Source organism: Lates calcarifer, linkage group LG10 (genome assembly GCF_001640805.2).
Source record: "Lates calcarifer isolate ASB-BC8 linkage group LG10, TLL_Latcal_v3, whole genome shotgun sequence".
Lineage (NCBI taxonomy): Eukaryota > Metazoa > Chordata > Actinopteri > Centropomidae > Lates > Lates calcarifer.
Genome location: NC_066842.1, coordinates 17174034 through 17189180, shown reverse-complemented (window position 1 = coordinate 17189180; position 15147 = coordinate 17174034). Strand labels below are relative to the sequence as shown.

Sequence of the window (15147 nt, the reverse complement as noted above, 5' to 3'; positions counted from 1 at the left end):
ACCAATTTAAAATTCTTTTGGCATCAACTGGCTTCTGGATGCATCCTAAATATGAGCATTTTCCCCTAAAACTATGCTAAACAGACCACATTAAAACAAGGTCTCTCATGTCAGCCTCAGGTTGTTTTAGCATAGATGTCACAATCTAAACTGATGCTATGAAGCTAAACTTTAGCCAATTTCCATGTTAGAGTAAGCAGCCATTGGACACTGATCAAAAATCATTGTGTCCATGAGAAAAAGCGTTTGTGACTTTTAAACCAACAATCCCAGACTTGTCATCTATAAAGCTTTCATAAAAATGTTTTGTGATGTGATGTGTCTTTCTTATAATTATACTAGATACCCTCCACATATTACATTTGTGTTTATCCATTCCTGAAATGATGTTTTCAACACCTTGAATTGCAACGTTTCTCCAAACAAAAAACACAAATAAAAAAAGGAAAACAAACAAATGCACACACACACTCTCTCTCTCACACACATACCCCTTTCCAATCTAGGTAGTGCCTTAAAAGTGAGTCTTTTTTCTGCAACTTAACCAGTAGGCTGTTTGAAACAGCCCATCATTCAATTCAGGAAGAGATGCATGGTTTTTTTCTTTTCTTTGCTGGCAGAGTCTCTCATCTCCTGTAGAACCTTCTTCTGCTTCCTGTCAGCATCAGCCTTCCTTTCTGAACACTTTCTCAGCTAATTAGCCGGCTTAGGTGTCAATAAGTGAACATGCAAGCCATTCATACAACTCTCAACACATAATTCAAAAGAGAGGTAAATGAAAAAAATCACATCTAAGCAAACCATTAGAATGTAATTAAAGCTGAAATTACTAAAACATTCTAAACCAGGAAATCATGTTGACACCCATACAGCAAAGAGCATGCTTGTGTTTATTAACCTAGACAATTAATTACAGCTTTATATCAAAGGAACTGCCTTCTCTCAACAGTGTTCCCTTCTTGCTAGTTAGTAAAGTTTATACCATGAGTTTTGATTTGATTTTTTTCTTTTGGCAGAAAGGGGTACAAACCTGGCACCAGAAAAATACTCTATTCTGAAATGGCTAAATAAGGGGACATATGAGATACTCTCCTAACTCACCACACTTTGTTATTGGGACTGATAAGATGTGTGTTTTTAAACATATAAATCATGGTTATACAAAAAAATCCAGTTTAAATTTTTGCTACATTTATATACATTTACATTTATATATTAAGAGGGAGGGCCTCACTGAATTTCTGAGTTATCATTCTTTACAGGGCTTGGTTTATGAGGCTTCACATGTATTTCTCCATTACCAGCTAAGACACACAACCCCACAAACATATGGTCTGTGTTTCTATGGTCACCAGTGGGTCCTGGAGAATAGGTTGCTATGGCGACACAAGTTGCTTAATGAGATTCCCCAGCAGGGTGTTAGGTGGGTAACGAGAGCATTCAATCAGTTCCCCACTGACAGCAGGTAGCCATTAGAGCTCTGTGTGCAAGTGTGTGTGTTCACAGCTTTGTTTAGTCTGAATTCACCACTTAACAGGATTAAAACACCTTAAATCTTAACCACCTCTTTGTCACACTTTTTCCACTTACTTAGTCTCTCCCACATTTTCATTTTCATTCACACTGCCTACACAGTGGCTCTGACCTGTGTTGCTATGCCTGACATCTCTTCCCTTCAGAGATACTAAGATGGCCACAAGGGGACCCTTACAATCTGTTATGCCTACTACAATGCTGAACAAGCACCTACTGCTGACACATCACCTCCAGTTAAAACAATCGACACAGAGTGTGAGATGTGAGAATGATTTCTTCATATTGAATTCTTTGTGTTAAAACTGCCCTGCAGGGCTTATCATACTCTTATGAAATCTCCAATTTTCTTGCAGCATTTTAGTGACAAAGAGAACTTTGTAACTATCACCCCACAACCTGCATTATGACAGGTTTGTTTGAGATGAGACTTTAACCTCACTGGGAATACAGACAAAAGTTAAAAGACAACAAACAGAAAAGGGAGTCAAAGATAAAAATATGAGGTTATAAAAACTATTTTTTGCAAAGAATACTTAAGATATTACATGTTTTTCAGCCAGTAGCGGTTAAAATTCATGTGAAAGCTGAGTCTGTGATAAGCCATAGAATCCATTTATAGCAAGAGAGTGATTTATAGTGATTTATAGTTCATTGCAGTGGTTTATAAATCATTGTTGCTTCCACCCTAAATCAAAAGAATAATAATGTCGCAATATTTCCTCCATTAACCACTAAGATGTTTTTGCTTGCTCTGTGTGGTTAGGCATTTTATAACCTCTGACTGGGCATAGTGAAGCTAATGTAGTGTGTTATGTAATCTGTGAGATTCTGTATCCTACACTGATGCATTAGGAAGAGCCCAACTTGCGTGTAGTGAGACTTGAGGCAAACTCAATCAGTCATACTCACTCCTTGGTGATAAGTCCTCTTGGTCCAGTGGGTGTGGCCAGTTTTGGGTCTATACCATGGGTATCCAGGATGTGTCTCGCTGCCGGACTCAGACGTAAGCTGAACAATAAGGAGAGAGGATGAAAATTATGCACTAAGTCCAATTTGAGTTTTAAACTTCATGCTTATGCTAAAAAATACTGATGTTCATAATTATAGAGACAGTCAAATTCTACCTTTATTTGTTAATGTTAAAAAATAGTAATCAGTAAATGTACTTATAAAGATACCAATAAAAATACTGCCAAAGGCAAAGCTGCGCAGTATCAGTTTTTTTACTTACATCAACAATGAACAAAGTTAGTGTCAAACTGTCAAACATTAGTATTATTAAGATTGACTGCCTTAATATAATCAATTTCTGCATCTATTTCGTGATCATCATGCTTACTGCACAACACATGCACCTTTCATCTTTCACCCCTGTCAAGCTGATGCAGCCAAGGCGTGAATCTGAATATGTGGATGGGCTCAGCGTAAAATGTTTGCAAAACAAATAGGCCCTGTTTGTTCTGTGGCAGCTCCTTTGTTTTCCACAAGAATATTTATTGTGTAAACAGGGTTGGGTAGGATCTCACACATTTTGAAATGAGAATAGAGAGAGATCATCTTATTCAGCAAGTTGACTTGGAACTGGTTGTTGGCTGTTTTAACAACAGAGGATTCATTTAAGAACCGTGTTTAAAATGAACTGGAATGACCAGATTAATATGAACACTGCTCTATTCTCTAGTATTAGCGACATACGAACAAAATCAAGTTTATTTAAGGCCTTAACAGCATATAAGTCTGAATAATGCTGATATACATAAAATGCAAGTTTAGATGTCCACATATGCCACTGCCCAGGCCCTGTGTTATAGCTATATTGGTGTGTGTATAGCCCCTTATTCACTCTAGTGGTATTAGCAATTCCCTTTGAGTTGATTAATAAAAATATACAGTAGATATGTATGATTTGGACAGTTAAAATGAAAAATGGCATCACTCACGGTCCTGACGTAGCTGGTTTTGGTGGAGGAGGTGGAGCAGCAGGAGGCACAACTGGAGCAGCGGTTGCATGTGTAGCAGGCGGAGCTGCAGATGGAGCTGCTGCATCTGGAGGGGGGATCTCAACCTGCTTCCAGTCCTGCCCTTCCTCCACCATGAGGGCAATGAGAGTGCCCAGGCGTACATTGCGACTGCCCTCCTCCATCTGTAAAGAGATAGGTACTTATACAGTAAGAGGGAAACATTAGCAAAACAGGTTCAGTCACTTCAAGTGCAACTGAAATTGTTAGAATAAAGGTGAAGGTCTCCTGCTCTATAATTCTGAAGCAAAGAATAAAAGAATAAATTAAAGGAAAGTGATACTTAAGTTAATCAGTTAACCCATGGTCAGTGAATGGATAAACCTGTTGACAGCCATTAGTAGGAGGCCTCTTGAAAAATGACACTGCCTACTCATTCACATCAATTTCCATCACTCCATTTTCTCCCTCTGTTAAAATGACAAAAAACCCAGCTGTGCTGGAATAGGTTCTTGGAGTGCAATGGATGTGTTTTCATGCTGTCCAAAGCTGTCAACCACTGATTCACTATCTTGTTACGGAGTAATCCAAATCCACTGCAAGCCTTTCGTTTCTCTCCCCAAGCTGTGCAAGGTGTTGTTCCTCAGTCAATATTGATCAGTCTAAATGAAAGGCCAGGCACAATACACAGGGCTGGGCTGCTGCACTTCATCACTTTTTAAAAGGCTATCCACTTGGTGAGCTGTCTCTTAAAGATGCAGCTCAATACAAGAAGAGAAGAGGAAGGTGAAGAAAAGGAAAATGGCAAAAAGTAATCTGATTCTTGCTGTGCTGCTTCATTCACTCAATAATCCAACACCACTGATCAGCCAAGAGGTGATAACCTGAAATTAATATAATTATATCATTTCACAATAAAACTGTGCAAACTGTGAGCAACATTAACAAATCCTCAGTTATCAACATACTCCACTCGCACCCCCTCCTTCTAGCAGGCTTGCAAAATCAAAAGCAGCACTCTAATAACCATATCCACCTAACTGGAAAGGACAGCAGAATATGTGAGCACCTGTGGTCACCGGTAGAGAGATCTGTACCTCCATGCTTATTCTGTGCTGCTTTAGATCAGTGTAGACCTAACTGTATTGCTGCAAGGTTACGGAGACACACACACAAAGATGAACCTGTAGATCAATTTGCAGGTTGAGACAGTAAGTAGCACTGCTGTCCAAAGTACTGTTGAATTAAGGTAGTAACATTTAACATTTATCTACAGCCAATTTATTAAAAAAACAAGATAACTAAGGTAACTAAGGTAAGGTATCTGAGCATCATATATCCTTGGCTACATTGGAATTTACAGTAGAATATTTTCTGCACAGTAATTAACAAACTAATTGATGATGGTGAGCGCAAACCTATTCTAACCAATTAAAACAATATACCAGCCAACACAACAACAATCTGCTCCTGGTTGTAAAATGTGTTAATGACAAAACTTTTAACATAAGTATAGATCTTAAATAATGGGTCTAATGTGTGACTAACAAAGTCCACTGCTATCATGTGATTTTTTAATTAGCCTAAGATTAATTCCTAGGTTATATGTATGTGTGTGTGTGGTTTTTTAGTTAGTTTTTTATGGGTGTACGTGCAATGGTGTGTTCAGCCTATCTTGTTTTGTGTCTCTACAGCACATCTCTTGGTAAAAGGGAAGTGGTGCATGAGGGTAAAGACTAAAGGCTGCACAGGGAAATCCAGACTTCTGTAAATTTCCACAGAAAGTCCCTCTCTTCAGCCCCACAGGGATTTTTCCACGTGGGACAGAGTAGACACACAACACATTTACCATAACAAGAGTGGTATCATGACACAAGTGATACATGATATGATGTTAAGACAGCCATCAAGATATTTGTGTGTAACTGAGGAAGAAGAAATACCCCTAAAGAAACCAAAACGACCAAATGAAGGGATTATATATAATATAGTATTCATTGCAGTGTGAAATGCTTACACGCACACGCGCGCACACACATACACACACACATCATTTAATAGCTGCAAAATAGCAAAAGGTCATAAGACAGTGAGTCATAATTATGCTGCCAGTTTATCAACACAATATATAAAAAAAAATTGATATCACATTAAAAAGAATGTATCATTTATACCCACCCAAAAAGATTTGCACCCAACCAAAAATGTGGTTTCTGTAATTTGCTTGTAAAGTGTGAGGAAATACATTTGCAAGTGGAGAGAGATTGGCAGCCTTAAAAGAATGGTGACCTTTAGAGTGAATAGTTAGCTTGTGAATTTAATGCTGTTTTGCAGCTGACTCTCTATGCTCCAAGCTGTTTGCAGCCATAGAGTACTGATGATCAGAATGTTGAAGAAGAAAACAGTTCCCAAGAAGAGCATTCGCAGAAAAGTGAAAGTTTTAAAAACAAAATATATACCACATTTAAACACAAACTACATCAGAAAGACCAAGAGTGGTTTCACAGCTCACCACTTTGGGGGTGGTCTCACACACACAAACACATGACTGCTACTATAGTACTTGGGTGGATATTCATTATAAAATCATATGCACTGTATACAGCATGCATGGTGGATAGTTGCATAAACAGATGCTTAGTACATTGCACTGGTGTGGGGCTCAACACTGCCATCAGATGGTTATAGAACACAGTGAAACCTATGGGAAGTGTAAATTGTGCTCACACCTCAGTGTTTGCAATGGTTCAGATAGCCACTGCATTTGCCAGGGTTGGTTTCACTAATGCCCAAAGAGATGCTGCTGTCAGGGAAAAAGCCAATAGTAAAATCCCATCTTAACTGTGAGCATGTCAGAGCAGAAGAAATATTTACTCTTCTGTACTCTGAACAGGTACAGTGTGTAAACCTGCATAAAGGTGAAAGGAAGTAAATAGTATACTCTTCACAATTAACAAAATGAAAATTCATGCATTACAGAATACACAATTTTTGAAATCAAATTTACGCTGAACCATTCTACATGAATGGGTGGCCAACCCTGAATTAAATAATTGGGTAATGTGTGACCTCTGATCTTCATGCCATGTCCTCACAGCCATTTTTCCTCTGGTGCTTAACATAAATGGGCTCATGACCGTGAAGAAATGACTTTCTGTTAGCCTGATCCAGTCCTTAGCTATTTCAATGGCAACGTTCTCATTGTGAAAAGTCTAACAGATCTCAGACAGGGCTCATAAGGGACCTCTTCAGAGCCCATCAGCAAGGCTAATGATATCACAAAGTGAGAGTAGAGCATTTATGAGGTTTAACCTACTTATCACCAAACTGTTATCATACAGCCATACAAGCCCCCTGAGAGTCTGAACAGCTCAGTTACAATAAGCTTAAGCCTCAACTGTTACTAACATTTCTTTCAACTTCAACAGATTGCTGGATGCTGTAGCTGTGAGGCTTTTTACTTACATTCCATAAAACTTGATAATTTCAGGCTTGTCAGTCAGTTGTTACAGGGGATATAAGCTCATGGTATGGTCAAACAGTGCACAGTGGAAGGTTGTATAATATGTGAGTAGGTTTTTTTTCATAACGGAGATAGATTTAGCCATACCATGCACATAAATGGGAAACAATTAAAGAGATCTTGTTTAGGGAGTGAGACATGGTTTGTCTCTGATCAAAAGAGCTTGACAGATATCACACAAAAAGAATTGCAGCAACAGCCTTTGTCTTAGCAACAATAGTCAGCCAGTCCAATGTGACTGGAAAGACACAATCCACTTTAGAACTACAAAATCAAGTCTTTTTGTTTGTTTGTTTGTTTAGCTTTCTAACCATATCACTGTGACATTCTGGGTTTAAACTGTCAAGGAACCTTTATCACAGGGTCATTTCCGTTTTACTACTACTATATTTTCTGTCACTCTCCACTTTCTACTTTTTCTGAAGGCAAGATATCGTAAACATGTCACCTCACCACGTTTCCCAAAAGCACTGCTGGTCTTTCTTGAAGAAAAATATGTCTTTTACTGAAAAACCCTACAGGTTATGAACTCTTGTTTTGAAATGTGTTGGGTTAGATATTCTGGAACAGACAAAGACAGGCTTTTCACCCATTTCGACCTCAGAAGGTTAGAGAGTGATTTATACTAACTATTGATTTAGAAGACACATAGCTGTGTTTAAATTGATCCCCTAGATGACAGTGTGTGGAGATGAAAAGAGGAGGGGAAAGAGAGTGATGAATGGGAAACTGACAGTTCAGTATCGCAAAATGTGTTGGATATCTCCATCAATTTATCCATCTATTCAACAATCTATCTATCAGTCCTATCTGCCATGTAATTCATGATATCAATCACCAATTCATCCAGACTCCTCTGCCTATCAATCTATTTTTTAAATCAGCATTCTCCATTTCATGCTCGGTAGCATTCATCTCTAAATACATCTGAACACAGAGGAACCATGAGTGTCTATGTATCCACAAACATGTGTGTCATTTCCTACAAGAAATGATTGATTGTACCCAAGGCAGATTTTCAGATTGAAGCCCTCGGGTCAAGGTGGAGCAAAGCAGCAAGAATATGATGAGGTACAGCAATTGGTGCTCAGGGTGCTGGTGCTCCTGCCCCCAACCCCTATATCTCAATATGTGCAGGATTTCTCCCCCCATTCTCTTATCCCAAAGAGCCATGGTTGGAAATTGGTAGACGGCCATAGCAGTACTTGACCCCTATAAATAACCCCTGTGGAGCACAGGAAGTTCCACGTCTACTGCAGCCTGTCCAGTCATTTGGCCACAGGCGGGTAATTACGGTAGCCTTTAAATTAGAAACCTACTGGGTGCTTGGAGAGCCACAATTACACCACTAAGGGCTAATGTACTCTGACCCAGACAAAGTGGATGCCATATTGCCCATGCCATGTAAGGGGAGTGTACAAATCTCTGAAATACTGCCACAAGCTGCTGTTTTTCTTATTAACTATACACATACTCTCTATCAAAGAGAGAGAGAGAGTGAGGGAGAGAGAGCTAGGGGGCTTATCTAATGCAGACCATCTTTCTCTGCCAGCCTCAGCTCCAAAGCCCTTACCCCCAGTTCTTGGGTGGTTGCTATGGAAACTACCTCATCCCCACAGTAGCTAAGACAAGGATGGAGTAAGGGAATGTGGTGGAATGGAAGCAAGTGAAGTCAAAGGCAGGAAAAAGGAGATATAAACCTGTGGTTTATAATTAACACTCATCTCTCTGATAATTAATTAATTCATTTCATCATGGGAATTTGTTATGTGCATCTGCTGGTGCAGACTGGCTGCGTATCTGTTTTTGTTTTTTGTTTTTTTTTGTTAAGGTTGCACACATGAACACATCGCCTAATTAAACCCTACTCCACTCAGGCTTCACCAGAACGTGAACGTGTCCAAAACTACACGGCCAAGAAACATGTCATGTCTCTGTGACATGGAGCAAGGCTGTGGGTTCTTGTGCATGCATGGGAACAAACACAGCAACACCTCCACCACTGTCCCTCAGTTTTTAAAATAGGGAAACTGAGAAAGTGAAGTTACATCTTGTTTAAATTACCTCCATTTTACACATAGTATTCAGATCTCTTGCAGATCAGTCAAAAAGAAAGATAAAGCATCTTCATCTTTCTGTTCAGGGGAGCGAACATGTGGCGGAGTACTGATGAAAGACAACTGATCGCTTGGTCTTTGGCAGCCTATTAAAAATTCAAACAACAAACAGCACAATGGGGGGATGGAAGGAGAGAAGTATTTGTCACTGAAGACACCTTGTCAAAGCTTTGCTGTCACTGTATAGGGAAAACAGATTTAACAAGCGTAGCCAATTAGCATAGGCAACGAAGGAACCCTAAAAGACTCACACACAAACATTAACAGGACTACACTGCATGTGGATAAACTGAATTTAAAAACATAAGCATAACTACTGCAAATTGCTGACTTTACATAGTCTGACGGCATAATAACAGACGAACTGCAAACTGCAGAGCAAATAAATCAAAAACACACACCTTTTCATCTTTAAGAGATTTTCTTAATGCAAAATTCCACTTAAATACACAACATTAAATGCACACTCAACCTCTCCTTATAGTCGTGAACAGAACCATTCTCAGCTTGAGTATGGCTATTATTTGCAAATAACTGACCTTATTTAATCATCTCTTTCAGAGGAGGTTTATGTGCGTTTTTGCTCACTCACCAAGATCTTTGCCAAGATGCCGTCGTCATTAGATTCCATTGTAACAACAGCCTTGTCAGTCTCAATCTCACAAAGAGCATCGCCTGCTGCCACTGCCTCACCTGAAGGGGTAAAGAGACACATCTGAGAACTTTCAATAGAATATATACATTTATATGGCATTCTAAGCATCTAATTCCCAAACAATCTTTGCATTATGAAAGTTTTAAGTACAAACGATGATTCATTTCTTCTGTGATTAGGAACGCATGAATCATAATCATTGGTAGCTTGATCAAAACAACTACTCTTTCTCTGAGGCTTTTCACACACAGAGAACAAATCAGTTGCCATAAAAATGAAAAAATTCCACTGAAGGGACAAAAAGGTTAAGCTCTGGCTTTGGCAGACATATTAGATTAAGGGCCTAATCAATGTTTCATGGGAAAGAATGTAAGATACGGAAATGAAGTGTATCTGATAGAAGGCGAGATCTTGGCCCATCCTTAGAGTCCCAGTACATTCCCACTGGTCTACCACATAAGAGAACTGGAATATATTAGCATCTGCTTAGCAGTGAAAGAGGATGGCAATTAGGAGCCACTGCCTCAGTTCTTCCATGCTCATATATCCATTTTGAGCTACACTTGTTTGTGCAACAGCTCAAATGGGCTTCCAATACAGAAATACAAAGACAAATGGGCTTCATTGTCTCCGTGGACAAAAAGAAGAGCAGAAGAAACACTGCTGCTCTCATGTACAGCTCATTTGTACAGGAAATGTTTGCTAGAATCAATAATTTTTAAATTAAGTTAAATTTGGTTACATTCTAGCCCCCAGCTAACTTTAGATAATGAAGACAATGTACAGTGATTGAATCCTCTTCATGACAAGTGTTAAGATGTGAGGAAAAGGTAAGTTATATGGGTTAAAGGTCAAGGGTTATCCAGATCTGACATCTGGTCATGCTTCTATCTTCTGCCAGAAGAAGCTGTAAGGGAAGTGCATCATCTGGGGACACAGCAAAGAGTGTGAAAATCAAGGGCAGTGCTATGACAAAGGCAAAAAAAAAAAAAAATCTTTTAAAAACTTCAAATTAATACCTACATTGAAAAAGACAGTAGGGAGATGTGTGGGAAGGAAAGTGGGTGGGTCAATGAAAGAGTAGATGGGGATGGGTGAGGGGACGGTTGGAAAGAGCAGAGGCAGTATTGACGTTGGAAGCCCCTGAGCGCAAGCAGTAGTGGAGTCAAGATTGGACTTGTATGAGGCTTTAACATCATATGACCCCAGGGGTTAGGTGTGATGTGCAATATTAAAGATTAAACAGGCGACCCCGAGCCTTTTCACCTCTGCTCTACCAGAAAGGCAGTGTGAAAAAACAGAAAAAAAATATTTAGACTACATAGTTACAAAGGCATTTTTTCCCTGCCCAAATAAATCAACTAAATCAAAATGCTGATCTTGTTTTGATGTTGTGATGGAAACATAAAAATGGTTATGTGGAAAAACAGCTTCTCTTAAAATTCAAGAGAAAAATTTTGATTCTATGTTAAATTCTAATTCAGGAAACTAGAAAATAGGTTGCTTTCTACACCACAAAAAACACTTCTTCACATAAGATTCCACAGTAAAACAGTTTATCACGTTACCATCATGAAAAATAAGTGCTTTTTTGCAAGCTCTCTTAAAAAAAAAAAGAAGATGAATTTGGGTAGTAGCATCCCAATGTGTTTTCCTTGTTGCTGAGAATTTATTTTTCCTTCTATCCCCTTCTCACTTGCACATACGTGTTCGTATCTCACCCCAAATCACAAAAGCACATGGCAACACAGCAGAGCAGCCAATCAGAATACAGTGTGCTGCCTCCTGATATATGAGAGTGTGGCTGAGGCGCATGGCTGAGCAGAGTTGCTAAGCAGTGATGAATAGTGACTGCTGTGCTTCCTTGAGCCAATTAGCCACCAGAGGCCCTCAGGTGCTCCACTGCTCAGGCCTCTGCCTTACAGAGTGAAGTGATGTCATGGAGTAACTGATTAGTGCTACTGTTGGTCCATCATTGTGGGAAAAATAAATGTTGAGCTTTTTAATCTGATGCACACCGACGCAGAGCTTGTTACTGTTAGAGTTGGTGGGGGAGGGTTCATTCAAATTAAGGTAGCATCAATGAGAACGGAAAGAACTACATGCAGAAATAAAGTGAGTAATTTGTCCCTTTGTATAACAAATTATACCACACAGTAGTTTTAGCAGGTTAGTTAAAAGAAGTCAAGCAGAAGGTAATGTGGCAATGAGAGCTGATAAAATCGAATAAAATGTTATGTTTTTTTTTTTTTTTTTTTACCTTCTTTCTTTAGCCATTTGACTATGTTTCCCTCCTCCATGGTGGGGGAGAGGGCAGGCATTTGCACTTTGAGTGGGGTGACACCTGGAGGATAGAAAGAGAATAACATAATTTACACTGAGGCAGTAGCAATGTCAGGGCCATACGGCTTAAAGGTAAAGTGGAAATATTTCCACAGAAATCATTTTCAGAGCCTTCCCACAGCCAAAATAAATCAAGTAAAAAGCCCAGATGTAGCAGTGTTTGACTGCCACTTGGCCTCAGGGGCTTCAACATGCTCAGCTTGGCTGAAGAGCACAGGAAGAGACAGTCCCACTATGACAGAAGAATGCTGGCAGGTCACTTATGTAATTGTGATTTTGGCTGACATGGCACCAGAGGCTGCAGTGGCACTTGTACTCTTACAGGCCTCTGAGCTACCATCAAAGAACCCCGCTGTCACCAGCTGTAGCCACTCAGAAGGCCAGAGTTCAACTGGCTCACAGAACTGTACTGGACACTGGGTCTTCAGGCTGCCAGAGGAAAGCACGAATCCAAGCTGCAGTGCTATCACTGCTTTACTACAACTAGCCTGCGGTTCTGCAAATGAAAGAGCTGTAACTGCTCAAAGATAACACAGCTCAAAAAGAGCTGTTTAGTGTATTCTACATGCTCAGTGAACTGCATGATTTATAGAAAGTGATATAGATACGATAGACAAAAGACAGTAAATGTTCTTGAGATATGATGCTGCTTGTACAGGCAGATATGTCTTCACCACAGAAACCAAATAAAATCACTGAAAGAAATGTAAGATCAAAGGCAATTTTAAGCCACTGTGCACTTACTGTGCAAATTGTTATTAATCCAATACAAGATTTGAAAAAAAATCCTGGCATGTAATCCTGTCAATCCAGCAGTTTTTGATTGAATAACCTGCAACCAAAATGTAACTAATTTTTAAAAATCCATCAAGCTACTGTATATGAAATAAAATAAAAACTAAAATAATAATAATAAAAAAACTAAAATAAATTTAGTCAGTTTCTTTAAGGCTTCAAAATAAAGTACATTAGGACTTGTAAGATTTACTGCTTATGCCTCATGCCAATAAATTTAACAAAAAATGTATTTGGTCTCTGGCCATGTTGTGTGATGCTGCCATCTGCTGGATACTGGGCAATGTCACAAAACTTGAGTGTGTATAAACCAGTATATTCATATGGTTCCTAGAACTTTGGGAATAATTGTTAAACACGTTCTGTTAAACAAATATTACTCATTGGTCTTTTAATCAGTGTGTTGCTGTTATTCATTTTCCAAACCTGATTGTGGTGGTTTACCTATACCATTTACACACTTTATCAAACACAGTAATGGAACACAGATTGATGTAAAACCACAGAAGACAACAGGTGAAATGACTAAATGATCTGTCTCAAACTTCATCAGCATCATCCATCTTAATTAAGCCATAACAGTCAGCATAGTCTCATCAACATTCAAGACATGACAGACCTTTTTCACCACAGACATTTTGGCTCATCAAATAATATAATTAACAATTCCAGTGGGGCTTGTCAGTGATCTAGCATGCATCATCCCAGAGCCCCAACTCTGGTGCACCTAAATGGGATGCAGACATCATTAATATTATTCAAATGTGCTTTTCTTGCTTTGACATGGCACAAATGCCTGCCATAGAGAGGGTCAATTAGAGTAGTCCAATCGTTGGATCCAGTCCTTTATTCATGGAAGAATTTTTGACATGTCAAAGCAAGAAAAGCATAGGTTAAAGTAGTGACAACAGTACTGGCTGAATTCTATTTAGCTTTGGTTTCACTGTCCTGGTACTGTGCATTCTGGCACAGTGTCAAGGTTTATTAGGACACTTGAAAAGAACTGAACCGTTGTTGATGTTACTAAAAGTACCTACAATTTACCTCCAGTGACACCTCCTCTGAAAACAGCTTTTCCATTTATATATCCTGTAAATAAATTATTTTTGACTACCAAAAAAGCAACCTCAAATTTAGATCTAGTACAACCTGAAAAGTTAAAACTATGGCAAACCAATAGGCCTACTTTCACAAGGATGAGAAACCACAGGTGGCACAAGGTCATTCTAGGCCACCAGACTGACAGACGTGAGAAAGGGAGATTTATGTATTAGTTATTTAACGCTGGCTGCAGTCTAGACTGATGAGGGTCTCTGTGTTATGTTGCTCTGTGAGCTATTTCAGAGGCTTTTCTGATTGCTAGCTTATGGCACAAGTCACCTACAGTCTACGATCAAAGCTGAGAGGCTTGGACCGAACCGAACACAAACTCTGCTTTTGGGTGACAGGTCACGCCTATTTCAAGTTGCTTCCGACAAGGTTTCTTTAAGCCTCTTCTCTTTTAACACCCATACTCCCCGACACCTGAAGAAAAACACTGTTCAAGATAGAATGCGACACACCAGTCTTTCCATTTCACAACACTGTTTCTAATTATCATGTTTTGGAAAAAGACAGCGAAGTAGCTGAATTAAACGATTAACCAAGGTAGAAAATGATAATAGCAAATGTCAGCATAGGAAAGGACAACACTCTATCCTTATATTAGACAGTCAGCACTCACCGAGGAACCACGGCGACTGAAAGAAGTGTCTGACTTGCTCCTGCCATGGGTTTGTCGGCCCACAAACATTTATTAAATTAGATAGTCTGAGGCCAAATAAAATTCCTTGACGACCCAGACGCAAGGAGGCCGCCATGTTGTCGTCCTCACCGTCGGTGAGCCGTGCCCTTACTGAATGCCTGATGGCAAAACAACGGGGAGGGAGGATGACATAATTTACAAAATATAAATATTCGTATCACAATTGTCAACTCCAGAAAACATTTATGTAAATACAATGAATTCTGGGAATTTTCAGATTGAACAGAAAATGCACCATTAAATGATTTAGATATAAACGAGTAGGCTAAAAAGAAGAAACTCTCTGGGGTCCTTCGAGGACGTTTATGTCCTTCTTCTGTTGCATTCAGCTCGACATCCCCAGTGCGACTACCCCCTGCTGGTACAAAGGCACAACGTCCTGTGACAGTGGTTAAGTGATTAAAACTTGTGATTAA

At 39.3% G+C, this 15147-nt stretch overlaps 1 protein-coding gene across 1 annotated transcript in view; it reads right to left on the bottom strand.

Annotated features, from left to right (window-relative positions):
* Positions 1-14824, bottom strand: part of pdhx (pyruvate dehydrogenase complex component X) — a 28019-nt gene extending 13195 nt beyond the window's left edge. Inside the window, exons 1-5 of the mRNA XM_018664038.2 lie at positions 14651-14824; positions 12050-12133; positions 9727-9827; positions 3477-3679; positions 2446-2544 (exon numbers count right to left, since the gene is read on the bottom strand). Of these exons, the coding sequence (XP_018519554.1) occupies positions 2446-2544; positions 3477-3679; positions 9727-9827; positions 12050-12133; positions 14651-14786 (623 nt within the window). The 5' untranslated portion in view covers positions 14787-14824. The remainder of the gene's footprint in view (positions 1-2445; positions 2545-3476; positions 3680-9726; positions 9828-12049; positions 12134-14650) is intronic.
* Positions 14825-15147: the final 323 nt, after the last annotated feature.